We start from the raw sequence: 26,459 nt of genomic DNA on the forward strand, positions 1-26,459 counted from the left end.
TGTTATTGTATTTAAGTAGAAGTCAAAAACAAGTTCAAACACACCCTCTCTTTCTGTCTGCTTCTTAAACAAACAACAGATACCTTGTCTTGCAAGCCAAATTTACCTACATATACAAATAAAGTCACCTGAACCACACACACAACATGAACTTGTCCCGCAACATTTTCAGAGTGCATCGGGCTCCGTCCTCTCTGTGAACTGTATGTATAAATAAACCAAGAAGTGGTATCTTGACTGGGGGATTCTCACAGGCAAACAAACAGGTCTGGGAAGAAGAGAAATCAGGATAAAGACTAATGATGGTAAGTAGACATCAGAGAAAATGCACAATCATGCATAAAAAGATGGAGAGCAGGCAATAAGAGAGTGATGATGCCTTTCCAACTAATGTTCAGTTTGTGACAAAAGATGTTTAAAAAAGTGTTGCCAAAGTAAATGAACTTGGTTCTAACAACCGAGTCATGGTGTAAAATCAACACTTGTCTATTTAAGTAATGAATGAGAGAGTAAAGAGGTAAATAACATTGATTTGATGGCAAGCTAATACAGTTTGGTCTTGGTTATTGTGCAGCTATTTAGAAATATGTTGGCCTTCATCTGAGCTCTATGTACAGTGATAATACACCCACTTTCACTCACTGGGGGAGGACATGAGTATTTTCATACAGTATGAGCACCTTTTCAGGTTATTCACACTGTGACGTCTCTATGAGGTCCCATGACAGTCAAGTGAGTCAATGAATTTCAATAAAACTGTCGGGATAAGTTTGTCTTTAACCAAACACAAGGTGATGGGAGAAGATGGAGAAGATGGAGAAGATGGCTGCATTGGCGCGGGCAAGTCTTTACAGTGTAGAATATGAAATATAAACCAAGGTGTCCAGTTAGAAGTTTTACAAATCATTTCGGCACAGCACAGTTTTTCTAGTCTCTTGAGTTGGGAATGTACAGCTCTGGAAAGTTATCACAGGAGAAATACTTGTGTCAGGGCACAAGGTAAAACAGCTCCATGCTAAACAACATACATGCTCCAAGACGTGCTATTGTGTCCAAGTGCAGCAATTTGATTGGTTGAGTTGTTCCCCTGATACTTTTGCACTTTAGTATATAAAGTGCAAAAGTGCATGTCTTGTTGTATTCCCCATTTTTATTTGTTTTGCCAATGGTCTCTAATGATAGTGTCATACATCCCCATTCTCCCAGTGCATTGGTTTCCATAAACTGAATAAGAAACCCCATGTGCGTCTAAATAAATGCCGTAAGATCTTCCCTCAGCCAAGATGGCTGATATCTGAAAACTGATGTCTCAAAGTTTAAGCAATAGGACAAACACTATGTTTATATACATCTTGTGCAACAGAATTTGAACATTCTGTATGTAACAGACAAATAAAAACACACATAATGTCACAGTCCCCTTTTGGATTTCAAACATTTGATGTTTAATAATTTGTTTTAATTCAACATTCAAAATATAACTCCCCAAAACTAAACACAGATAATACAGTAGCTCTTAAACTACATTTCTTTATGAGATTTGAGGTTATGTTACTACTCTAGTGAACCCCATCTCAAGGACATTGATGTTCTGTTATTGCACTTGTATTATTGTGTATATTGTGTACATGGATAGCCTCGGAGGTTCAATTGCCCCGAGATAAACTGTAAAGCAGACTGTTGAATTAAAATAAATCGCTCAAGTTCAGTAACGTATTGTACAACATTGCCCCCTGGTGATAGTTAATGTGAACTGATTTTCTTTTAACCATACTGCCTACTGTACTATACACCGTGCTGCTGACGTACTTCCAGGCCCTGTATTCATAAAAACATTTAGAAATGTAGTACCAGGACAGCTGTTATAGACTTTAAACAATACATTGTGAACTATAAATCACAATATTTGACAAAAGAGGCAAGTGGTAACTTATTTCATATTTAAGAGGTTATTTGCATTATTCGAGTATTCCTAGTGTTTATATTTCTTTTCTTTCTTTTTTGGAGGAAAATGCTGGATTTTTAATCCCACTATTTCTGTTGTTTTGTTTGCATTGGTGCTTCACATTTACAATGTTTTCCACACAATTAGTTATACTTATTTTTTAATCATCAATTTTTCACAAACCTTTAATTGGCAAATCATATGTGTATACACTTATTTGTATTAGGTGTGCAAAATTAGCAATGACACACGCTTAGCTTGTTTGAAAATGACTGGTAACTAAAGAAAAAGTGTTGCCGAAACCCGGGATCGAACCAGGGACCTTTAGATCTTCAGTCTAACGCTCTCCCAACTGAGCTATTTCGGCACATGTTCAATTCACTGACTTTGTATTCAATATGAACCTACATCCCAGGACCACTAACTGTTCATTACTACTATTGTGTTGTTTCTTTTGTGTGTTTTCTATCGCCAGCCAACACCAATCTACACTGCTACACAGGTAACAATGAACATGCGCGTGACTGCCAAAGGTTTCTTATCCATTCATGGGGTGAGCCTTCTCCCCAGCTGCCCCCTCCCTCTGTAACTCTCCCCAAACACATCCGAGACCGCACTGACCTCAATTGAAAACCCACCTTTTCAGACCTGCTTTTAATGTGTGACAAATGTGTGTTCTGTGTTATTTGTGTATAGCTCTTTTGATGGTTTAATGTTTGTAAAGTCTGTAAAGAGATTTTGTATTATTGTCTTATAATGTATTATTATTATACAACTAATGCTACAAGAAAAATACTCCTAAAAGGAAATATACAGAAACGGCAATAACAGTGGAGAAATAAAAAAGGCTTCATAATGTTACATTTAACCATGTTCAACTGACGCTAGCGTTGTCCTCGCTCAAGTTTGAACACATGATGGCGACATTGCTGACCATAAAACGCTGGTTGGCAGATACAAAGTGTGTTTGATATTATTCTCCGTTGACCTCTTGAACAGGATATCGTGATCTAACACAAATACCTGAAATGACCACGACATCTCAACACCTCAGCTTTACGTGAAACGTAATGTAGTCAAGTTAGGAGTCTGCCCACTATGACACAATTTAAAGTTATCTTTTGACAACACAACGAATTAGATGTTGGAAATGCATCTCATGAATGTGACGTCTCTAAAACTCACTAACACTTTGGGACATGAACACCCATTTCTTTGGAAGACCGGTGTCCTTGTTTGATCCTTTCGTTACTGAGAGGCACTAAGAGGTCGTGGTCGGTTCACGTATTTCTATAGACGTAGGTTAACTATATATATAAAACATATTGTTATATCACCTAACTATTTATTTGTATGAACCAAATCAAAACATTACCATTGTATAAATAAATATATTTAGCACAGCATTAATTATATTGTAGCATAAAGTGTTCCATATATTTGGCATATCTTATATACAATATATTGAATTAATGTTATTGTTATAAACAATAACACCACCATACATATAGTCCTTAACATTGTCAGAACTGAATCGATTAACATCTCAGCATCAGATAATCTATTAAATATTGGTCAAATCAAACGGCCTCTGCAGTAACTGGGACCACCAGATACACTAAGCCCTGCCAGTCTTTTGTTTTTTATTCATCCATTACTGAGCTCAGATTCACTGACTAATGTTTTGCCGTAAATCACAAAGACGGGAGAGACTATAAATACTTAGCTGTTGGCTATCCTGTGTATTTATTGGATGACACCCAAACGTGATGGGCAGGTGCAATATTGTAAGAAAACAGTAAAGCTGGCTAATCTTATGATTGTTTGTTTTTCTATTGAGGCTCTGCAGTGATGCAGTGTTTTCTCTTTATTAGTCACATGATGTGATGCCTTCCTTTCTTCTGTCTTTCCCGCTGTCTTCCCCTTCTTAATCTCAACTCAATTCTTTCTCTCTCTCTCTCTCTCTCTCTCTCTCTCTCTCTCTCTCTCTCTCTCTCTCTCTCTCTATCTTGTTTTTGTTCCTCTGTCATCCCCCAAGGTGACTTTCCGTCCTTCGCCGACACTGCAGCTGTTCCTCGCTTTGTTCTGGAAGGCCTGAGTGTGGATAAGAGATGAGGGAGATTCAGGCCGATGGTATAAAGAGGAGAACCAAGGGAGGAAATGAGGGTGTGAAAAAAAAAGAGGCAACATCAAGAGATTGAGCTGCCTCGACAGATGCTTACCTGACTAACAAGTTTCATCTTCATTAGTAGTGGTGATTAGCACAGTTGTCACATCCCAGTGAGGGTTCACCACAGTCAGCACTAAATACTGCAAGTATCTGGGACGGAGTTTCTAAATTTAGGGATCAGAGAGACGGGGCGTGGAAATAGGAGATGTAGAAAGAGAGGAGCAGCTGGAAAAAAGAAGTGACAGATTTGAACAGTGAGGTCCAGGAGAAGTTGGATGGAGGACTTCTCAAGTTACACTGAGCAGGATGAATCCAAGCATAGAGACTGTACTAGCTGCAGCTCGCATGATGCAACAGTGTTAACATTATAAGATTGCTATTGATGAAAGGTCAAAAATATAAGAGAACAATTTTACATATTTGACTTTTTAGGAATTCTTAAATAGGCTAATGATAATATATGTTATTGTATACATAAAGGAGATTGTTTAGTTTTTTCCAGGTTGTTACATTTAAAACAAGACATTTCTTCTAAATAAACACAATTTCTACCTCTGTATTACTTACTATTTACTAATTACTATTCTTTCTAGTATTTTAGCAGATACAAATAAATCTATGTAGTGTAAATACATTTTCTTTTAAAATAAAATTTCCTGATAAGTAAAATATTATATTTGAAAATTGGCAAACCATTGACAGAGGATACATTGAACATAAGAAGTGCATGAACCGACACTGTGATGGATCAGTTCTTAGATCGATCATCTTTTTAATACAGATTCTGTTCTGCTCTATACAATAACACGTAATATAAATCATATACAATACTAATATTTCTCTATACACATGGTCATAAATGTACAGTACAGTGTACACACACGTATAGTATTAACACAAATACACTTACATGTATCTTCTCGTTACAGTAGCTTTCCAACTCACTCAGAGTTTATCACAATGGCTGATTTTCTGTCCGGCAGATGATTGTGACAAAAAGAAAAACTATTTTTCTTTGACTAAAACCCAAAACAGACACTTCAATATTTACATCCCTGAAAAATGTACATGAATACACAAGAATTATGGTCTTTTGTCTGGCTCACAAATATTGTAAAAGGTGTGAGGATGAAGGAGATAGCCCCAATCCCAAAGGCTCTCCAAGAGCCCATATAAAGTTTAAAGTGTACTCTAACTACTTACTGACATAAATCTACTGTAACACCCATTATACAACAGCTGATTGAGGGCTGGTTTATTGTTTTATGTCCAGCACATTGAGAAATGAAACAAGAAGCCCTGAGGAGAAAGAGAGACACGGATATAGTGAAACATGTCCAGGCTCAGTCCAGAAGCTGACAGAGGCCTTTTTGCCTCCGCAGTCGTTCAAAGTCCAAAAGCAGTGACTCTGCCCTCCAGAGCAACGAGCAGCCGAACACGAGTAGATGTCCCATGTCAGATTTCACATGTTGGGATTTCTCCGGTATAAGATGCTAGTTTACCTGCAGTGACTACAGACAGTTTCAATTAAGTTTCCACAAAATGTTGCCCTTTGATTTCCACTTTAAAACTGAAGTGATACATTTTCCGTAGTATTACAGTAGCCTGTGTAGTTCAGATTGCTCTTTGTATTCTGCTTTTACATTTTGCCTAGTGGCCTCTTTCCGTTAATCAGTTGATTAAGTCCCCTTTCTTCTCTCTTCTCCCAGTAATCTAAAACCGTAAGTAGAAAACCAACAATTCTGTGTTCACATTCTCTTTGTTCACATCCTAGGGGTCATTGCTTTTCTCAGAATTTATTGCACATAATCACAAACACACACGCTCCTTTCTTCATTCACGCACACACAAAGACACATGTATACATGCCCACATGTAAACATTCGCAATCACACAGCCTCGCTAAAGTCATCATAACTTTCACTCATACAATTTATTTCAACAAATAATAAATAGTCATGCCTTTTAAGCTTTAACTTGCACACATTCTTCAAAAATATGGTGCTTTCTGCAAATTAAATCCTTTTTTTTTTGCAATTTCCTGGTAGTTTCGTAAGAGCTTGTAAACTTCTGAATGCTTGTATTTACCCGCTATTAATTTGCTATACCATATACAGTATGTGCACTTTCACTCTGATACATTGTTGTAAACATACAGTAGGACATTCAGCACCACAATAATATATTAATAAATCAATTAAGGCATGAACAAATGAGGAAAATAAAGAGAAATATAGACTTCCATTAATATTTTTCTCACTGAGAATATCTGTGCAGGTAGATATTGGTGTGCTTTCACAGATAATTACTGAATATAGATCAGTGTGCATGTTAGTTGTGTGTGTGTGTGTATGTGTGTGTGTGTGCGTGCGGCATATGTACATGCACATGCAAGTTGAAAGTGCACGCAGGAGCAGTAATGTATGCATTTGCTGTTGTCAAACCCTTATTCTATACAACTGCACACTATTATTTAAGAATACATGGCTATGGTGTATGCTTGGTCAGTGTTGTCATGGAGACACAGTGGCCACCGTGTCACTCAAAAAGTGGACTAATGAGGGTCTGTAAGGAGAATAGAAAGAAGGCTCTAATTAAAGCCCAGGACTCGCCTGTCTCCACGTCTGCATGGAACCAGTGGTCACAGGGTTTGTCCTGAACTTTGTAAACTAACTTTCGTTTCTCACACCCATGCACAAATATACACATGATCCATTTCTAGTAAATTGGTAAGATACATACAACTCTTCAAATTCCCACACACTCACGCACATGCAAACACACTGAAGAACAGCATCATTCCCTCACTGCCTCTGTGAGGCAGCGATCAGTGGCATCACTGGCCTCCACTCGTGGCTTGCGAGTCTTCCTCTGACCCCCCCCCTCCACCCAGGAGTTATGAATAACTGTTCCTCCGCTGGGAGCTGGGTCCACCTGCAGAAGGGACACTACCCTTTTCTTGACACGTGTTTTGAGGGCACGGCGGAGCTTCTGCCTGGTGAAAGCATAAAGCAGGGGATGAAATATAGTGGTTCCATAAGCCATTGCCAAGAAGCAGAGGCGCAGTCGCACCAGACTGTCGCTGGGACCCATACACAGGATCAGAACGTTGACTGCAGACAGAGGAGCCCAGCAGCCCAGGAAGGTGGAGATGATGAGCAGGGACATTTTAAGGACGCGGCGTTGACGCTCTCGGCGGTCCCTGTGCCTGCGAACTGCCCGCCTCAAGGCGATGATGGCAGAAACTGAGGCCTGTACACCCAAGGTGGAGGCAGGCAGGGGTGTGGTGGCATGGGTCTGGGTGGAGGCTGACGCTGGGATTGGAGAAGCAGGGGTGGCCGGTGTGGTGGCGATGGGGGTGGTGGCAGCAGTACTGACAGTAGTGACTGTTGCTCCGCTGTCAGACATGGCAAGTGGCATGGAGGGGAGTGGTGGGGGCGATGTTGGTGTAGGTGTGAGGGAGGGAATGAGAGTCGGATTGGTGAGGTTCTGGTTCTGGTTCGGGTTGGAGGACACTACCTCTGTGGGCAGGCTCAGGTCCTTCTTCTTCTTCTTTCTCCTGCAGCGTATCCTGCAGGTGGAGTCCTTTCCATGCTTACCCCTCATCAGGTGGGAGCCTATTCGAATGTTGAGGGCCTGAAGGATCTTGGAGTAGGTGAACAACATGACGACCACAGCGATGAAGAAGCATGGAACTTGGAGTAACAAGTGATAATACATAGCCAGGCCTGTGTAATACCCCTGCCCTCCTACGCACAGCAGCGTCCTGTTCTGCCATACTGGAGTCAGGTGGTGTGTTGGGGAGGAAGGATGAGTTGAGGGTAGGGCTGAAGGAGAGATGGAAGAAAAAATGGGGGTCAATCCAGTGGTGAACTCCGAGTCATTGCTCTTCCCTCCTGGCTCCTCATCCTTACTGTCCTCCACTCCCGAAGAGAAGAAATCCCCCTCAAGGAAGGGCAGGAAGAAGACAGCCAGAGACACGGCCCACACTGCTGCCAGGAGCAGTGCAGCTCTCCTGGGTGTTAATAGACGGCTGGCTGGACGCACTGAGATGTCGTATCGGTCCAAACTGATCACCAGCACATTGACTGCTGTGGCCACGCTGGTGAACGTGACACAGGCCTCATGAAAGCAGCACAGCGTGGCCAGGCTGCCCACTCCACTTTCATTAGCTGGGAGCAGGATCACGGCCACAGTCAGTGGCAGACACAGCAGACAGACTAGTATGTCCAGCACATGGAGGTTGACTGTGACCAGGTTGCTGACTGAATCCACCAGGTTGGACTGAGCACAGTAGAGCACAAGTACGGTCAGGTTGCTGCTGAAGCCCAACACCAGCTCCAGCATCAGCACAGTGGTCAAAGACACCTGGAAGCCCAGGGGGTAAGGTGTGCTCCAGCCCTCCTCCACCCCCACCTCACCCCCTCCATCCAGCAGGCCTACCCCCTGACCGTCGCTGGTCTCCAGGAGGTCACGATAGCCTTCGGTCTCCATTGACGCCACAGCACTCCCTCACACATAGCAACAACGGCTGCCACGCCAGACCATGCTCTGTCTTTCTGTTTCTTCTGACTCAAACGAGACAGTGATGAGGATGATGATGGCCAGATCTGTGGTTGATTCTGTGAAAGAAATATAGAAAAGAATCAATGAGTTATCAGTTAGCTTGTCTCCTATTTATTCAAAAATAACACTATACAGCAAGTACAAGTCAAACTTGTCAGATTTGACAAGTGGAGAGGAGCTAAAAGTTGACACAACAAGGTGAAAGGCAACTTGGCAGGCGATTAAAGTCGTGGGTTGCTGTTCAAGCTGCTGCTGATGACCCATGGTGCCTCACTGGGCTCAAGTAGTTAGACAACAACATACTTCGCATAGACACTGGTAAGAGACCAGAGAAAAATTCTAGTAGGAAGTCCCTTGAGGGTCATTTGCAAGTATAAGTGCATTAAGCAGAGATTCAGCGGGGATCCCTGAACAGTCAACATATTTTAACAAACCAATGGGGAGTATATGAACTGTACTTACAGTTCATATACTCTGCTAAATTTCGTTACAAAGACATATCCATGCTGAGCGGGAGTGGGTGGATGTTTGATTCATTATTACGCAACGTATTTATATATATATATATATATATATATATATATATATATATATATATATATATATATATATATATACATATACATACATATATATATATATATATATATATATATATATATATATATATATATATATATATATATATATATATATATATGGTCAGGAAGCTTGCAGAATAAGGCGTGTGGAAACATTTAGAAACCAACCACGACTGTACTGCAATGATGTGACACATTACATGTTGTCTATACTGTCGTAGTAAGCTCCACCTGTTTCCCCATTGACATCTTTGTGAAGATAATGAATGCCTGTACAAATCCAGTATATGCCAATTTGAGAGAGAGAAAAAAAAACATTCTGTCAAATCCTCCTTGTTTTTTTTTCCACAAGTGGTATAAAACGGTTAGCTTCTGAGGAGGAGACGTGGCAGGGACATTGGTGGGCTGGTAGAGAAACTGTGTAGTGCATGTCAACATAGCAGGCTCCCGACTGAGGGTGGCAGCGGTTAATAGTTCTCACAGGGAGATGTAATGAAGACGAATGGATCAATGATCAGACAGTGGCACATAAACAATGCTATCAGAGAAAGACTGGCTCCCCTGGCATCCTCTCTCTCTAAACCCCCTCTGTCTCATCTGCTCTGCTACATCCCCTCCTACTCTGTTCCCCTTTCAGTGTACTGGCTGAGACAGACTATTTTGCAAGTAGAGCATGTTATTCATGACTGACTGCACGCTCTCCTGTGCTCGGGAAGGAATCTTATTATGTTGGTTGATTAGGTATACAACCTCTTGTTGATATGTAGCGAGAAAAAACTATTCCCTGATTCTCTAAACTGAAAGGTACAGGTGAGTCTTAACCGGCAGTGTTGACCTCAGCCTTTGCTGTCAACCTTTCCTCTGCCACAGCTTTTGTTCTCACCCTCTTGTTTGCCCTTTTCCTTTTGTTTTATCTCACTTTGTTTTTGTCCCATTTGTCATCTGGAAAAGACCTACAGGCAGAACAGGATTCAGTGTAGAACAATGGTCTATCTTAATCCACTAATGGGCTCCTTGGGGTTTGTGGAGTTGGAACATTGATCGAAAGCGTCATAAATCTGACAATTCAACAAGTCATAGACATGGGAGCACACAAACACACTCCCCATCTCATCCTCTCACAAGTACCTGTGATTTCATTTTGAACGCTAAATAAAGTAGTTGTGGGCAAATTTGTGTTATTTATTCCTTTGTTGCAAGCTGGATGGTAGAATCGGGAATGCTATCTGAAAGCCAGGTTTCCGTGAAAACAAGAGCACAGCATACTCTCATCTCACGCTGGGTTGTAGTCCTAATTCTCAGCTCATCCATCTTGTTTTTGAGAGAGCGGACATTAGCTAACAACAGGCGAGGTAGTGGTGGTTGAGTAGCCCTAGCCTTTAGCCTGTGTAGCCCCCCTTTCTTGCCAAGATGCCGTCCTTTCTGCTATCTCCGTTGACTGCCCAGGGCACCCACTGCCGGTGCTGTTGGTCCTTCCCAGCTGTGTTCATCAGGGTCTCAGCGTATCCAAAAATCAAAGTCCGTTGAGCTATAAGTGAGCTCAAGGTGAGCTTTTCCGATCTCCCGAAGTGCATCTAACTGCCACTCATCCGTGCGCAACCATTCAATATTTAGGATAGATAAATATCTATATCTATATTCATTAGATACATATCTATATTTAAAATTACAATAAAAACATTAAAAAACACGAGTTGTTGTCGGGAGGACGATGCAAACATGTCAGCCACGGTGGGCGCCATAGAAAGATGTTGGATGTAACTTTAGTATTTGTAATATTTCCCTTTTCCTGAAAACAATAAAAAAATATGTTGAACTGAAGCTGAAAATTTAGCCTGAAAATGGAAATACCATCTGGCATGATCACAGATATGTTTTAGTTCTTTAGACGTTTGAGGATATTCACACTGAACCATGAGAATACTCAGTGAGCTGTGACCTTTTCTTTTCAAAATCAATTTTGTTAACAATCTTTGCTCAATAGTTTTTGTTACACTATGACGAAAAGACACAACGAGCCACGATCAGTCCTCTGATAATGGATACTTTGTGATGAACTGGTAAAAGATAAGAGCCAGAAGGCCACAAACAATAGAGTAGAAAGAATAAGTCTGTGTTAGCATGCCGTTTGGGGGCAAGACAAAATGTCACAAGCCCTGAATCTGAACAGCTGTGACTCTGACCTGCGGGCAGAAGCAGTCACCATATTATAGTATTTACAGGGAAGGAGGGAGAAGAAAATCAAACTATGTAGACAGGGTGCAGTTTAGGCTGTTTTTCAGTTGGAATTGTAAATACTTAAGTTCATTTGAGGCTACAGATCAATCACAATGTATGGTCTTGCCTGCTAAAAAAAACAATGCAAAGAACATCTCCTTGCTGTATGCTATAATGTATTGGATCGAATAAGAGCATTGTGTTAGTGTGACATGGTTGTTGCAAGATACCAACATGTTTGTGTACATGTATGTGTACAGGTCAGTGCTCTTTTAGTTGTGCAAACAGAAAATAGTTGGAAACAAGTTGAGACTTTAGTGCCCTGATTTACAGCCTGTGATTGACAAGTCAGACAAAAGAAAAAGGAGCGGAAGGGCGCTTAAGGCATGTACTACAAACATGATTTAAAGAAAATCACCCACACAATTGGACATTACAATTTAAAAAGTCGAATACGTTTTTGACAGTTTTGGTCGTTAATCCGAAAGCCAAACAAATCTAAAAATTGTCCAAAGTCATCAATCAACAGCCTAATTTACGATCATGTATTGAAAGCAAATTAAAGTGTCTGGTTGGTTCGGTATGGAATTTAAAGACTAATTGTCATATACAGATTTTACTTTGAAGATTATTTAATCAAATCTGGTGTGAACATAAATTACAGTGGAGTTGCTCCAAAACAACAATAACAACAAATGCAACGTCTTGACTGCACGACCTCCTGAAGGCACGCTGTCAGGGTTATTTTAGGTGTTGCATAGTGCTGTGCTGTGAAAAGTTCTGTTTTTTTGTTTCTTTACTTGTCTTTGTGTATTTTTTTTGCATGTGCTCTAAGCTATCCATGTGTCTCGTTTCTCTCTCATGACAACACATTTCTTGCCAGAGGCTAAATCATTTCTGTCCAACACAAAGGCAAACAGTAGGCTTCTTTTCAGCCTAGACGGAGTCTAAAACAACAAATTGTACTGCATGCATTTCAATTTTTTGGCATATTTGTTAGGTATGTCTTTGTAAAATAACATAACACACAAAATAACTACATTGACAAAGAATATGTAAAAGTCATAGCAGTGTATAGAGACCATGAGCAAAACTGAAATACAGCCGATCTGCCCTGGACTCACAAGATATCTGCTGCAAAACACGGCAATAGTTTTATTAAAAGAGTGCAATCAAAAGAGTACCGCAGCAGCTTTGTGGATGCCAAGATTATTTCAAGCCATAACTCTTTGTCAACTACGTTCAGTCAGACATTGTTTTTTATTGATCATTTAAAAAAAAAAGTGTTTTAGTTATTCAGTTTCCACACTACAATCTTCTTTTAATAACACATCTGCAAACAACTCACACACCACATAGACCCATCAGTGCACTATAATGTCACTTCTGTAATCCTACCTCAATTGAAGCACACTTCACTTACTTAAAACTAGATTCACCTCAGATGATACCTAGACTTCCAGGCCAGTGCACCTGTCTGATAAACTACACACATGCGTTACCCTGAATGTCTAAAATGAGGCAGAAAAGGTTAATCAACTGTCCCTTTGTGTCAAGGTTTCTGTCTGCTGTGCTGCTGCGTGCCGAGGTCTCAACCAGCTGCAGTTGAAAGTGCTGATGCTGCAGCTGGCCTGAGGGCACGCTCCCATTTTCACCCCAGTCCTCTGCAATCTAGATGCGACAATGGTCGTCGGTACGGGTGAGACTTCAGATTGCTAATTATTTGAATGTAAGCACCGCCTGTTCCCTCTGTAAAACTGTATGTGCTCGGTTTCTCATATTTCTGAGGATGTAACAACTTTCCACAGAAGACCATCTCTTTCTGTTTTAAACCATTTGTGTGGTGATTTTCAGTGTTAATGTAGGTGTAGTGGAGAGATCCTGCTTTAAGTTAGAGAATATAAGTATGATAGCTGGAAGCAGAGCTACGTAAGAATGGCAGATAAGCAGCTCAGACTTCCATAAGCTGATGTTTCGGCCATCTAATGTTATCTGAAAAGTCTTGTTTAGTAGAGCACACTGGATTGCTTTAAGTCTCTCTGTCCTCTAGGGCAAGGCAGGAGTTCTTATTTTTAATCAGTAAACCTGCTGCGGTTGTTTGAATGTAGTTGTTTGAAACAATTCAGCTCTTCTGTGAGGCTCTGCGTTCACCTCAGGGATGGGGTAGTCAGTGGTGTGGGGAACAATGAATACAGTAGATGCGTGTCACTATATTTCCCAAAATGAGAATGAAAAAAGAAAACGCTTTGGTAGTAAGCATTCCTGGTTTTTCAGATAAGAAAAAAGACGTTTAGAAGAGGGGATTGTGTCTAACTCGTCCACAAAGCTGGAGGTTGTAGCTGCACCGTGTTGTGGTTTGGTAACTATCTGGGGAGAAGTTCTCTTTCTTCTTTGCTGGATTCAAAATGGTGAAACTAGAAAGAAGCCTTTGCTCTTCTATTGAAGGGACACTAAAAGTTGGCATTTAGTGAAGAAAGGGAAACAAGAGGAGAGAGACAGTAAAGGTGAGTGAAGGACAAAAAGAGTAAAATGAGAGAAAGCTCACAGGAGGATGACGCATGCAGTACGCTGACTCATGGCTCTCTTAGGTATTCCTAATGTCCGCAGTGAGACAATCGATCAAAGACTTAATTTTCCCACTCGATTCATCCAGCAGTGCTAACAGCGAGCAGCCACCAGCTGGGCAGCAGCATCCCTGGCAGGCTCCCAGCAAAGCAGCCTGGGCCGGCCAACGACACAACCTGCTCAGTGAGAGCAACAACACTCTGTCCTATCTCACAGGTTTCGGATGAGGTCAGCTACAGGAACTTCCTTTTGAAATATGTTTGACTGTGCAGCAAACATAATACTGTCTGTTTGTTACAGGTGTAAGTGCAACTCCAGAGATACTTTAATACTTGGCCAAGCAACACTTAAATCTGTTAAATATAAAAATTTGTCATAATACCTCCTGCTCACACACACAAGCACAACATGTAGTCCACAATGTATGGCTAACTGCCATCTGCCCACACAGCCACCCACCGCCAGCCCATGTCTCTGCCTGCGCTCCCTGCAGATACAGAGAAAGATGGATTACCATCTGAGGTAAATGACATCTTGTGTGCTTAAGAAACTGCTGAATCCCATCCGCACTTTTGCCTGAGACAAGTTAGGCGGAAAGGGACTGGGCTAACGGGAGGTACGATGAGAATGGGAGGTAGAGGCAGTGATGGAGTGATGGATGGAAGGGTGGCTTATAGGCGTGTGCAGATGGATGCTGAATCGTGTGCTCGCTTGAGGGGAATGTTTGTTCCCTGCTCAATACCTCCATCCATCTTGCTTTTGAACAGTCCCAGTTGCACTGCTTCGCCTCCCCTCACCATCCATCGTACAACCAGCACATGGCTCTTTGCTTTTACACTGCAATGTCTGTGTGTAATCCCACTCATAGGTTCAGGCACTTTATATCCCACAATTCTGACAGGCTGCTACCAGGACATCAATAAGGAAACTACAGTAGACAGGTTAATTATTGCAGCAAGTAATGTATAGGAACAGCACTGTACAAAAAGACCTTGGTCGTAAGACAACTCATTTTCACCTGACAGCGTGCTAGATGGATTAATTTGGCTCCACACATTCATGAAAGACACTCCTTGGTATTCTATATCCACCTATGCAGGATACCAAGCATGTAGAAAAAGCACCACCCATCAATAAGCACCAATCAAGGCCATGCAATTAGAGTTCTTTAAACAAGAAACAAAACAAAATCAAGTGAAAGCTGGCGAAATTAGGTAAAATTGAGTCAGAGCAAGTGGAGACTGTTACGTAAATCAGCGCTTTAGAAGGCTGTTCACTGGCCCATCGAAGAGAATAGCAATGATTAAAATAATATAAATAATAATGAAAGAGGATAATTTGGAGAGATATAAAAGTGTTCATCATATCTGTAATTACTCTTAAAGTGTTCAGAAGTGATCTGATGATGTGATTAGCTATGTCTTCCTTCATTTCTCCATTTCAACAGCCCTTGTCATCAGTACTTGATGGATTGTCACGTAGCCTGTATGCTGCACCCATCAGTGTAGATTTGTATTGTGTATAAAGATAATCCAGTCACAGTGCAAGGTCTGTGGTCGCTTCAATGCTGCACTGGTGACAAGGCACGAAACCAACAACTGATTATGTGATAAAAGAGACGAGTCTGTTCTTGTTTAGCAAGAAACACCTTTGACCTGATCGATCTGGACACCAAGACTGAGCATCTCTCACAACTCTGAGATGTTGACTCACAGTGGTGGATTCATTATGTTTTAACCATTAAAGATACACTCCACCAATGTAACAGTTTTCTTGTCATAAGGATTATTACTCCGCATGTGAAAACATGTTTATAGTGTCATCCACGGGTCTTGAGAAATCTTTCAAACGTTTGTGATGATAACCTTGATGACATCCCAAATACTGCTTGAGACTATCAACAGAAAGCCTTTTTTACAACCTTGGGGAATGGATGCGATTGAGCTCCACTGTGGGAAATGTAGGATCCAGTGTTTTGGAACGTGACTATTATTTGGGACTTAAAGTCATGATATTTTGTCTTCTGCTGCTTAGATTCTAACCAATCTTTTTCAAATCAGTTTTTTTGCATTTGCAATTTCCACAACGGTGTGATCCTGAATCACTGGACAACCCCTTTACGCGTATGTGTTTGATGATATGGCAAAACGTGTTGACAATAAGTTGGGTGTATTCATAAAAGTAGAAAGCTAAAAGCCTTTGACATAGTCGATCACGCCATTTTAATTGATGGCCTTAAAACCTGTGTCGGCATCAAGGACGCTGCACTCAGCTGGTTTTGCTCATACCTGTCAAATAGAACATTTTCGGTCATCATAGGTAACCGCTCGTCTTCCACGACACATATGACCTGTGGTGTATCACAAGGCTCAAATTTATTTTCCATATACATGCTTCCACTCAGCTAAATCCTCCAACGACACAAGGTCTCTTTTCACTGCTATGCAGACGACGCACAGATATACCTTCGGCTGAGACCTGGTGACCGAAAGAGCCGAGCTGCTGTCCTAGACAGTGATCTGACGTCAACTGTTGGATTGCACAAAACTTTTTACAATCTAACGCAAAATTGGAAGTCCTACTATTCAACACTGGCCTCATACAGAGTGAACTTGGTCCCTGTCTGCCTTCATGAAACCTGTTGCCAGAAACCTGGGAGTAATGTTTGACACTCAATTAAACTTCGAATTACAAATTTAAAAAAACGTCCAGTCCTTCTTTTTCAATTAACAACCATATCCAAAATCAAGCCCTTACTGTCCCACCCTAATGGAAAAAGTCATCCATGCACTAATCTTCTCCAGACTAGACTACTGCAACTCACTCCTCTCAGGCATTACCCATAAATCTATTTCCCACCTCCAACTAGTCCAAAATGCAGCAGTGAGGTTTCTTACTGGTTTTAACAGACGACATCACATTTCCCCAGTTCTGGCCTCTCTCCACTGGCTCTCCACTGAATTGATTTTAAGATTTTATTGATCACTTTTAAGGCCCGCCAGGGTCTGGCCCCGGAGTACATTATTGAAATGCTAACGGCATATGAGCCAACGCACAGCCTTAGATCCTCTGGTGGGGCCCTCCTGGAGGTTCCAAAGTCTATCCTTAAATCAAAGGGTGACCGTTGCAATCAGGGCTCCTCGACTTTGAAACAACCTGCCAGAGGAGACAAGGCAGAATCAATAACTTCTATTAAATTACTTCTTAAAACCCATTTTTATAGAATTGCTTTCAAGTGATGTCATCCTTTCATGTTTTTATTTTTTTTATTTGTATTAACTATTTAACTGTTCTTTTGTTCCCATGGTTTTGTTTGTATATTTTATATAATTGTTTGTTTTCTACTGTTCTTTTTGGCTATTTGTTTGGTTTGGTTGTGTTCAATGCTTTTATGGTATGGTCTTTTTTGTTTGCCGTCATTTGGGTCGTGTCTATGCTTTGCAAATCCGCGAAAGCACTCTGTAAACCCTGTTTTTAAAAGTGCTATATAAAAAAGTTATTATTATTATAAAACATTTCATTCTTAACTTTCCTCACAAAAGAACCACATACATCATCGCATCCAAGCTTTTGACTTTATCAGGAACCTTTAGTTCAACAAAAAAAGACCAAAACAAAAAAAATTCACTAAATCATAAAGTTCTCTGGTTGAAATTATGACCTTTGTGTTGTTGTTGTTTTTGTTCCAGTTATAAAAAATATGATTTTTTTTTACCTTGCAAATTTGTATTTTGTGTTATGACTTCTGCTTTTAATTTTGTGTTTGTATTAATGTTCTATTGCTAAAAAAATTAAGATTGTCCTTGAAGTAAATATACATGGGTTGAAATTGACCTGTAACACCATATATGTTACTACAGTTAATAACATTAACATTAAAAAATAAATAAAACAAATTTATTTAAGAGATGTTTTCTGATAACCTTGAACCTTTTTATTCTCTTAAGGTTAATTTTACCATTTTTTAAAATTGAAATCGAGGGGTTTGCTGACAAAGAAAAGCCACACAGAGGCACACACCAAAAATATCAAAACATACAACAATGTTTTCATGAATAAAATCCTAACAAGGTAACCAAGATAATTATTTTTATTGTATTTTACAGCATATGACCTAACAAATGTGTTGAACGCACCCCCTAACCCTTTCCTCATAGAATATTTGCTAATTTATTTATTTATTATCTGTGCCATTTAAATCTATGTTTACTTTTTGTTCTTCTTCCCTGCCTTTGTTGGTACAGTTATGTTTCTTGGCACATTACAGCCACTTGCAGATCAACGGGATAGAGAGACCATTGGCGGAAATGCAAGTTGCAACTCACACAGTGCCATGGATTTATCAATGCATAGCCCAGAGAGAGCTGCTTCAGATATGCTCTGTGCCACCTCTGGTGGATGCTTCAGCAATGTCTTTTGTGGCCTGCTACACCCAGTGGAGGCTACTAACATGCACACATCTCAGTCAGATAAAGGATCATGAAGTCAAGCAGACTAGACTAACATATTCAACAAAACTACCCCTCTGCCATGACACGCTTTCAAGGAATGGAGAGAGCGGATGGCGGATAAGGACAGTGTAACAGGGGGATGCGTTTTGCTCCTTTAGCTAACACGGGGGATGCATCCCACCTCATACTGACCCTACTCATCCATGTGCACAAAGAGAAACAAAAGCCAGACCCTTCATACAAGCATTGCTCCATGGTGCTAAGAGTAGTCAAACCCTCCAAATGAGACATTTAACAAGAACTTGCAGTGCAACAGCAAATCGGGAATTTTGCAATTACCTTCAGCTTGGATTTAATCAAACTTCGCTTCAGAAGCAGATTTGCGCCTCGAGGGAGAAGAACCTTTGAACCAATATAGTATGTTTTACAGCTATATGAAACAGACTCATGCTCAGTGTCCATGGATGATCACGCTTTTGAGAAGTATATGAAGAGGTTAAAAAAAAATAAAGAAATGGATTTGACAGCAATAGAATGAGAGCAAAGGGTTAAGTGGAACTGATGGGTACTCAGGGAAAAAAGACTGAAGTTGTCTAAGACAGGTTAAAGTGATTAAGCTCTTTCACTCCACAAGGCAATTAGAGCTCAATTATTGCCCTTTATCTCCTGCGGACAGGACCTCATTGTCCAAGAGGAGAGAGCCTCACGGCGGGCATCTGTACTCACACACCATGATGACCGACAGAAGTCTAACCTGAGGAAGCAAAACTAACATACACAGAAGTAATAAAGTCAGGGATTAATTTTCCACTCCCACATGAAGAGGTTTCATACAAAAACCGGGAGAGCCAAAGAGCATGAGACACATACTAAATACTTATCAATAAAAGCATATTTACAGTCACACCTAAGCTTCCAACTGATGTAGCATGAAAGGTACGTGGCATTATGTAAACCATACGCCAGGTGTATCTGTAATGTTCTATTGAATAAACACCACCCACAATTGGCTAATGTGCCCCCCATTCTCCCCCTCCCGTCGAGACTGCAAGTTTATCAGATGTGTTTTTCACTTGCTCGTCTCACACAACAGATGTGCTCTCATTTAATCAATGCAGATGTCTGCATCAGCTCTACATAGGCACATGTCTGTGCAGGGGATGCACTCAGCTGTGTTATTACTGGTGGTGCCTACCGGTCGGAGAATGGCACAGTGAGTGAGAAGTCAGAAAGCGGTATACAACAGACAACACAAGTTGTTTTGAGAATGTGTGATTTACCATAAATTACGATGCAGTGTGTTGCAGCAGTATGAGAGATTTGCCGTGGACAGCCGAGACACTCACGCACCTAATCACCCACTGACTCACTCACTCACTCACTCACTCACTCACATGCCACCGAAATCATGATCCCCCGAGCAGAGATACAATAAATATGCAAGAAAGCAGCTGTGTTCTATGTGGCTACATTGAGTTGATACAGTCTTTGTGTTTGGGTTCCATGTTGCCTCTGTGTTGCTCTTGATAGTGCATTTTCCCCTTGGTCACTCCACTCAGCTGTTTATGGATTTATTGGTCCATCTCTTCTCTCTATTTTCCCATCAAGCGTCTCACTTTTCCATCATTCTCCTCCTGCTTTTGTTCCATTTGGTGGTGGGATTTACTTCACCTCTGTTGTTGTTTTTTACTTTGAGGAGAATTGTTATTTACTGTATAAGGTAGAGGAGTTAAGTGCAGTGGGCTTTTAATTCCATCACGTAAACAAGGATACGCTGACAAGAAGGATGAGCAACCTCAGTCATCTTGATTATCAATACATTCACTGGTAGTTATTACGTTTTTGCTTTTTTCTGATGTTATACTGGTTCAGAGACTAGGTTTGACAACTTGTTTCTATAATGATTAAAAAAGGATGTGGCCAATCCAGGCAAAATATAGCTCTAAATAAGAAATTACAACTATACAGTTGTCCTTTAATTCTAGCTTGTTGCTGGAGGCTTTTACAGCAGTAAATGTGAATGGTTGTGGTTACTGCAGCGACTTTTTGCACATGCTCATTTAAAACCGTCCACAGTTGAATTGAATTGTCAAGTAAACTCTGAGGACTATTTGAGTTATAACATAACTGTTCTCAGTCCTTCAAAACATCGGTGAATCAACAATGTACCTTCGGCGTCATTTTTATAAACCTAACAGTCATAGTCAGGTGTAAAACAATATGTAAGCCATTTATTTATATTAAAAATCAGCTTTATTTCAGGCTTTTATGACAAAAGAGCAGCTGTTACATACATTTCCACACTGTTGTTGTCCTATAATAACCCCAGCAAGACTCATCTCCTTGTCAGTGTTGTTATGAAAGGTAAATAAGACTCCTCAAATCAGAAGTTAAGTACCCCTTTGCTCATTCCGCTAAAACAAAAACATGGCAGTTTTCCTCAACTACGCTGCGGCATCTCGCTGGAGAGTGTGGTGGAATATTTCCCCACCAGCAGCATCAAAGCTTCTCTATAAATACATGCACAGACGCAAACACACAATGACCCACATGCAGCGCAAACACACAGGCTGCCTTCGTGAAAGTGAATGGAAATGGGAATACATTAAAGCAATTATCCCTTTGGGAATCTAAAAAAGAGAAGGAAACACACACACGCAGCCATAAATCTTCACAAAGAAGGTGGGCTCTAACTCGCTCTTATTAATCTTCTGTGTGTTTGTACTCAGTCTCATCAAAAAAGTTCATTTTGAGGTGAACAGACGTAATCTGGGCTACTTGATCTCAAGATGCTTGTTACTGTATTTTCAGAGTTGCTTAAGTCAGTTAAAAAGACTTATTGTTTGATAAGATTGGAAAAAGAATAAAATTGTCTTTTTAATTGGTCACCTCCAACCTAAAATGTCTTTCAAGCTGCATTTTTAACAGTGAAATTAGTTTTTTATTTAACCAGTAAGGCTACATCCTGCAGATTACAGTTATTTATTATTATTTATTTCAGAGAGTTTCCATAATGTGGGGGTTGTTCACATCTTACATAACCACACTTACAAAACACAGTCACATATTGATGTGTGTTAGAAGTTACAATAAATTACATAATTTAGAAAGCATGTGAATGTAGGAAGGCAATCATGTTGAAGCACTGTTAATTCAAACAGACAGCAGTTTGACATTAAACCAACTGAAACTGTACCTCACTGAGTATGTTGCTTTAGTGTTCACCCAGCACCACTTCACCACCACATGTTCCCATTTCGCATCTCATTAACAAGAGAGCAGTCCTGCACTGCTTCATATTCAAACACATGGCAAGACAGGGCTAGATTACAAACAGCCTGATGCTTGCAGTATTCATATATACATACTGAATCAATAATGTCATTATTTTATAATCTACAGATCAAAATCGATAGATTTTAAAATCATTACTAACAATATACAAAGAAGAGCGCGACGTTGCTACACTATAAAACATAACAGATATTAAAATATAAATAAAAGCAGAAGTCAAACGGAGAAATATCCAATTTCTATTATCTCACTCGCGCTCTCTTTTATTTATTTATTTATTTTTACTGTTTTTGCGGTCTTTCTGGTGAAGGTAAATAACTGCAGAGGCACCCTGATAACCAATCCTTTGACATCATGGTCTCGTAGGGTTATGCCAGTTCAAAACCAACTCATCATGTTCACAGTGGAATACTTTTATCTTATTAAAGCATTACATGTCAAAACACCAGTTAGTGAACTGACCCACATCATCAAACGGGCCACCTTATGTCGAGCGTGGAGAATCCATGTGACTGAAGCACATCAACAATCACGAGCGAGAGACTTGGAGCATCCGAATTACAAAGCCCACTTGGGTCTAAACAAGTCACTACAGGTCTGTGTTTTCTATATTCGATTTTCATTCCCTCTCTGGGACGAAGTCTGAATATTGCTGCACGAAACAAACAACAACAAAAAAACAGCAACAAATGGACAGAGAGATATATTTTGTCCCGCATACCATGTCCGAAAATGCGAAGAAGCGATTACAATCAGCCGGTGTGTGAAATGTCCCGAGGCTGGTGTCAGGCCCCTCATAAGTGCTGCTGAGTTGTTATTGTCGCCTCCAGTCCGTATAATCGAAACAGGTTTGGGCGGTCTTGTCGTTCCACAATACAGCCCAACATGTTATCAAAAAAAAAAAAAAATGCAAAAAGATGTGCAAAAAGAAGTGTTGCAGTCGAGTGTTAAACTTACCAGTTTGGTGAGTGGGAATTCCCTTTACATCCTACTGCAGGTGTCGGTGCGCTGCGCTATCTCTAACACTGGACCCCGATTCACTCTCCAGGACAGCTGGCTGTCAGCCAAAAACGTGACCAGAATTATTTGCCTCCGTTTTGTCATAAATATTACAGCGGGAGGGGGTTGGGGGGATTTCCACAGCTACTGAATCAGAGAGCAGCAGTTGGCTCACAAAGCAGGTAATATCGCAGTGTTTGGGCGATTTATCTAGTAATTCCCGAATCAGCACGGCGCGCTTCACCTGTCCACTTTTATGCAGCGGACTTACAGCATCCCACACACGGACCGGTCCAACGCATGATTATGCGCTAACTGCTCGCTGGAGCGCAGTCGCTTCATCCCAGCGACCAATACGGTGATCTGCACGCGCAGGGAGGGGGGAAAGGAGTGGGATTTTTGTTGGAAGGGGGAGGAGACAGGGATGCGGGAGGAGGAGTGGGGGTGCGGGGTGGCGGTGTGCGTGAGATGGCTAGCCTTCCTTCCACAAGGACGACCTGAGATTCCTCAAGGGTGACGCTCCTCTCAACAAGATTTCCAAATTACTTGCGTCTCCCTCCCTCAAAACATATTGCACCCACTTCACCTGATCTCCCTCAAAGGAAATTGACTGGATTCCACTCGATAATATCAGCCCCCCCCCCCCCCACACACACACACACACACTGTGGAGGAGGCTTTGGAAGGCTTCGGTCTGCTTTGCTGCACACTGGGGCAGTGCAGTGAGGATCTGCCCTCATATCAGGCTCTACATTTTGATGAGCTGGTTAAAGAGCAGATTCATGAGGGTTGGAGCCATATTTCACCTGAGATTATCATCTGATTGTAAGGTGCATCCTTCCATTTGCTGTACGATGAGCAGATAATCAATGTGAGCTGTGTGCATGGTTCAAGGTCGCTGACTAAATTTGTGACCTTGGACACATTCAATAGGTCACTGCAGGTCTCGTCTTGAGTCACAGGCAGTTGTTTTAGAGAGGGGTGTACATGACTGCGCTAGTGAATATGTGAGATAAACTGCAGAGGGAGATCATAAAAGGTGTGAACACCTATAGGGGTGTCTGAAGAGAGCCATAGGCTGACGTCGTGTGGAATAGTGGAATGTGTGCTAAAATTTGAATAAAAAGGCCCCCATTAAGAAGCTATATATATTTATTTTTTTTCCCAAAATGGGTGTAACGACTGTGAATATTTAAACTTATTTTGAATTGGTGAATGGTCAAACCTGCATCTGAAATGGCCATGTTTGCCCTTATATGCTAATAGACAGATGGTGGAATAAATGTTTTTTTATATAACCTTGAACAAGAAATGTTGCATGGCTCTACAACTAAATAAAACCAGTGTTGACCCTCACGCACCTCCACCCACCATCCAGCCCCCCTAGTTTTTATATTCCATCCTACAGTAATTGATCATGTTTTGTGTCGGTATCATCATCATGGCATATGCTGAAAGTTATACAGCCTTCAGTTTTTATCTCTTGAATGTGTTACGTTTTTATCGTTTTGGAAAATATTTTTTTTTTAGTGATTTAGATAAGAAAATATGTATCGCTCTCATATCTGTCCAGTAAATACACGACTACAGTCATCAGCCGGTTAGCCTAGCTTAGCGTAAAGACAGCTGCATTCCAGCACCTCTAAAGCTCACTGATAACAGTTTCTGCAGGAACTGTGTTTTAAAAATGGTAAATACAACACATTTCACAGACGGCAATAGCCGAACATTTTCTTGGATGCAAACAGTAACTTCCCGAAGTTTCTGCTGGTTGCCTGGCAACCTCAACACATACTACAACACAAAATGCACCATCTTCTTATTTCTACTTATTCAAAAGCAGGCTGTTTCCTCTGCTTCCATCAACTGGCTGCCAGCTGTAGCCATAAGTCATGGACACCTACAGACAGCCATCTTCTCATCTAACTCTCAGCATATCTACATTTCCAAAATGTCAAGCTATTTCTTTCAAATGTTATGTAGTACCTATAAATGGTATGAATAAGGTTTGGTGTAGGGAGGGCTGACTGTTGTGTGGGGAACAAAGAAATGTGTATAAAGGGAAGTACTTTTTTGAAATAAAAGACAACGACATGATCTTTGATGACTGTGATCCTTCATGAACTGAACTCCTCGTCTCAGTCTAAAGATTGTAGAAGTTCACGCTCCACCATCTCCACCCTTCTCTTTTACTGCGCCACACATTTAACAGAAACACAGAGGCTCTCCCAGTGAGCCCTCATTCGCCTATTTTCCCGACAAACACGAAAACTAGTGAATTGCCCTTGCTACCCATCTGAATCTCTTGTGAAAACAGTCACATGCAAAGGAAAAGCTAGCCAGTGATTAGGAGCATCTGTCAAACACCCACATACCATATGCCCGCGTCACTCAGCCAAGAAGAAATACAGAAAAACATCTAAACACACAATGTTAGAATGCAAATAAAAACTCACAAAAGAATACAAAAAAATGGCTCCCTACATACAGCAAGATGACATAGGGACTGTTTTGACTTATAAACTGTTGTGCATTGCTTCACCTCATCTTTTTTTTGTTTTACTGATATCCTATTTTTCTCAAAAGGCTTTTCAGCAGCATCAAGACATGTGGTATGAACCTACAGCATAAACGTGTAACGGACCTGCAAAAAAAAAATGCTAAAACTGAAATGTGATAAATACAACAAAATATCAACTAATAAACTTCATAGTAACCCAAGATCTGTAAGAAAAGTACCACGTGTCTGGACATACTCAGAGCAGAAGAGACTCGTACCACTCAAACCATTAAGGCTGAGTCTACCATGTTTTATGACGCCACCTTTCCAGTTTTACAATCGTGTTCATTCCTGAGCGACACAGCGACACATCCAATAGTGAATAACAGCTAAAGAAAACAAAGTCTTGATGCAAAATAACTTTTACCTAAATTGATATGTTCGTCAAAGTTTAATTGAATCCATTTTTGAATTGATCAGGCATTATTCAGTGATTTATATAAAACTGTTTGGTACTAGTTTGCAGCTAAGACAGCCCAACATTTAGATAGGTAAACATTAAATACACTATGGCTGAGTTGCACCAACAAGGATTAAATGAATCCTGATTTAGAGTTAAACTAGGGCTAGTAAATCTAGGTTTAAACTGGTTTATATTTAATCAGACTTTAACTTTAACCCTGGATTAGTTAAACTAGTTTAAACTAGGGTTAAAACAGGATTAGTTTATGTTCAATGTCCGCCATGATGGATTCCGACGAAATGTAAACAAATTCCCAATGTTCGTTTGGTGCAACCCAGCCACATATGTAAGTGAACTAGTTTGAATTTGTTAAAAGAAGGTTAAATGAAAGCAATAAGAAAGAGTTAGAAACGGAGAGAAGTGGTGTCCCCGTCATACAGTGCAAGAAGACGTCAGAGGACACTTCTCTTTTCTTCTGCTCTTCTATGCTGGAGGCTGATCTTCACCATCCTCCACCAGCAGGACAAGGAGGGGGAAGCAGGCATTTCTGTCCATCTGCAGGCTCACTGTAAGCTAAGACATCTCCACCGGCTGAGGCGACATCCAGCCAACATGAGAAGGAAGAACCAGGGAAAGTGTCTTCCTTCACATTGTTTGTATGCTACAACCTGTATTGATAACTTTGAATCCTGCACACTAGATCTTTCC

The 26,459-nt window shown here is 40.7% G+C and overlaps 1 protein-coding gene and 1 non-coding gene across 2 annotated transcripts; both read right to left on the reverse strand.

Annotated features, from left to right (window-relative positions):
- Window positions 1-2,239: 2,239 nt before the first annotated feature.
- trnaf-gaa (transfer RNA phenylalanine (anticodon GAA)) lies at window positions 2,240-2,312 on the reverse strand. Its single transcript has one exon. It is a non-coding gene; the product is annotated as a tRNA-Phe (tRNA).
- Window positions 2,313-4,880: 2,568 nt separating this feature from the next.
- LOC137796969 (G-protein coupled receptor 22-like) lies at window positions 4,881-23,125 on the reverse strand. The gene is made up of 2 exons (XM_068595260.1): window positions 22,747-23,125; window positions 4,881-8,737 (listed from the first exon to the last, which is right to left on the reverse strand). Exon 2 carries the CDS (start codon window positions 8,607-8,609, stop codon window positions 6,912-6,914), a length of 1,698 nt encoding a protein of 565 aa, XP_068451361.1. The 5' UTR covers window positions 8,610-8,737; window positions 22,747-23,125; the 3' UTR covers window positions 4,881-6,911.
- Between the last annotated feature and the right edge of the window lie 3,334 nt (window positions 23,126-26,459).

This window comes from Clinocottus analis, unplaced genomic scaffold (genome assembly GCF_023055335.1).
Source record: "Clinocottus analis isolate CAN_PGR_092001 unplaced genomic scaffold, fCliAna1.0.p SCAF_3, whole genome shotgun sequence".
NCBI classification, from domain to species: Eukaryota; Metazoa; Chordata; class Actinopteri; order Perciformes; family Cottidae; genus Clinocottus; species Clinocottus analis.

Bases quoted from the DNA above. Each gene is read 5' to 3' on its own strand.
- LOC137796969 (XM_068595260.1), bottom strand. From the start codon at position 8,609: ATGGAGACCGAAGGCTATCGTGACCTCCTGGAGACCAGCGACGGTCAG.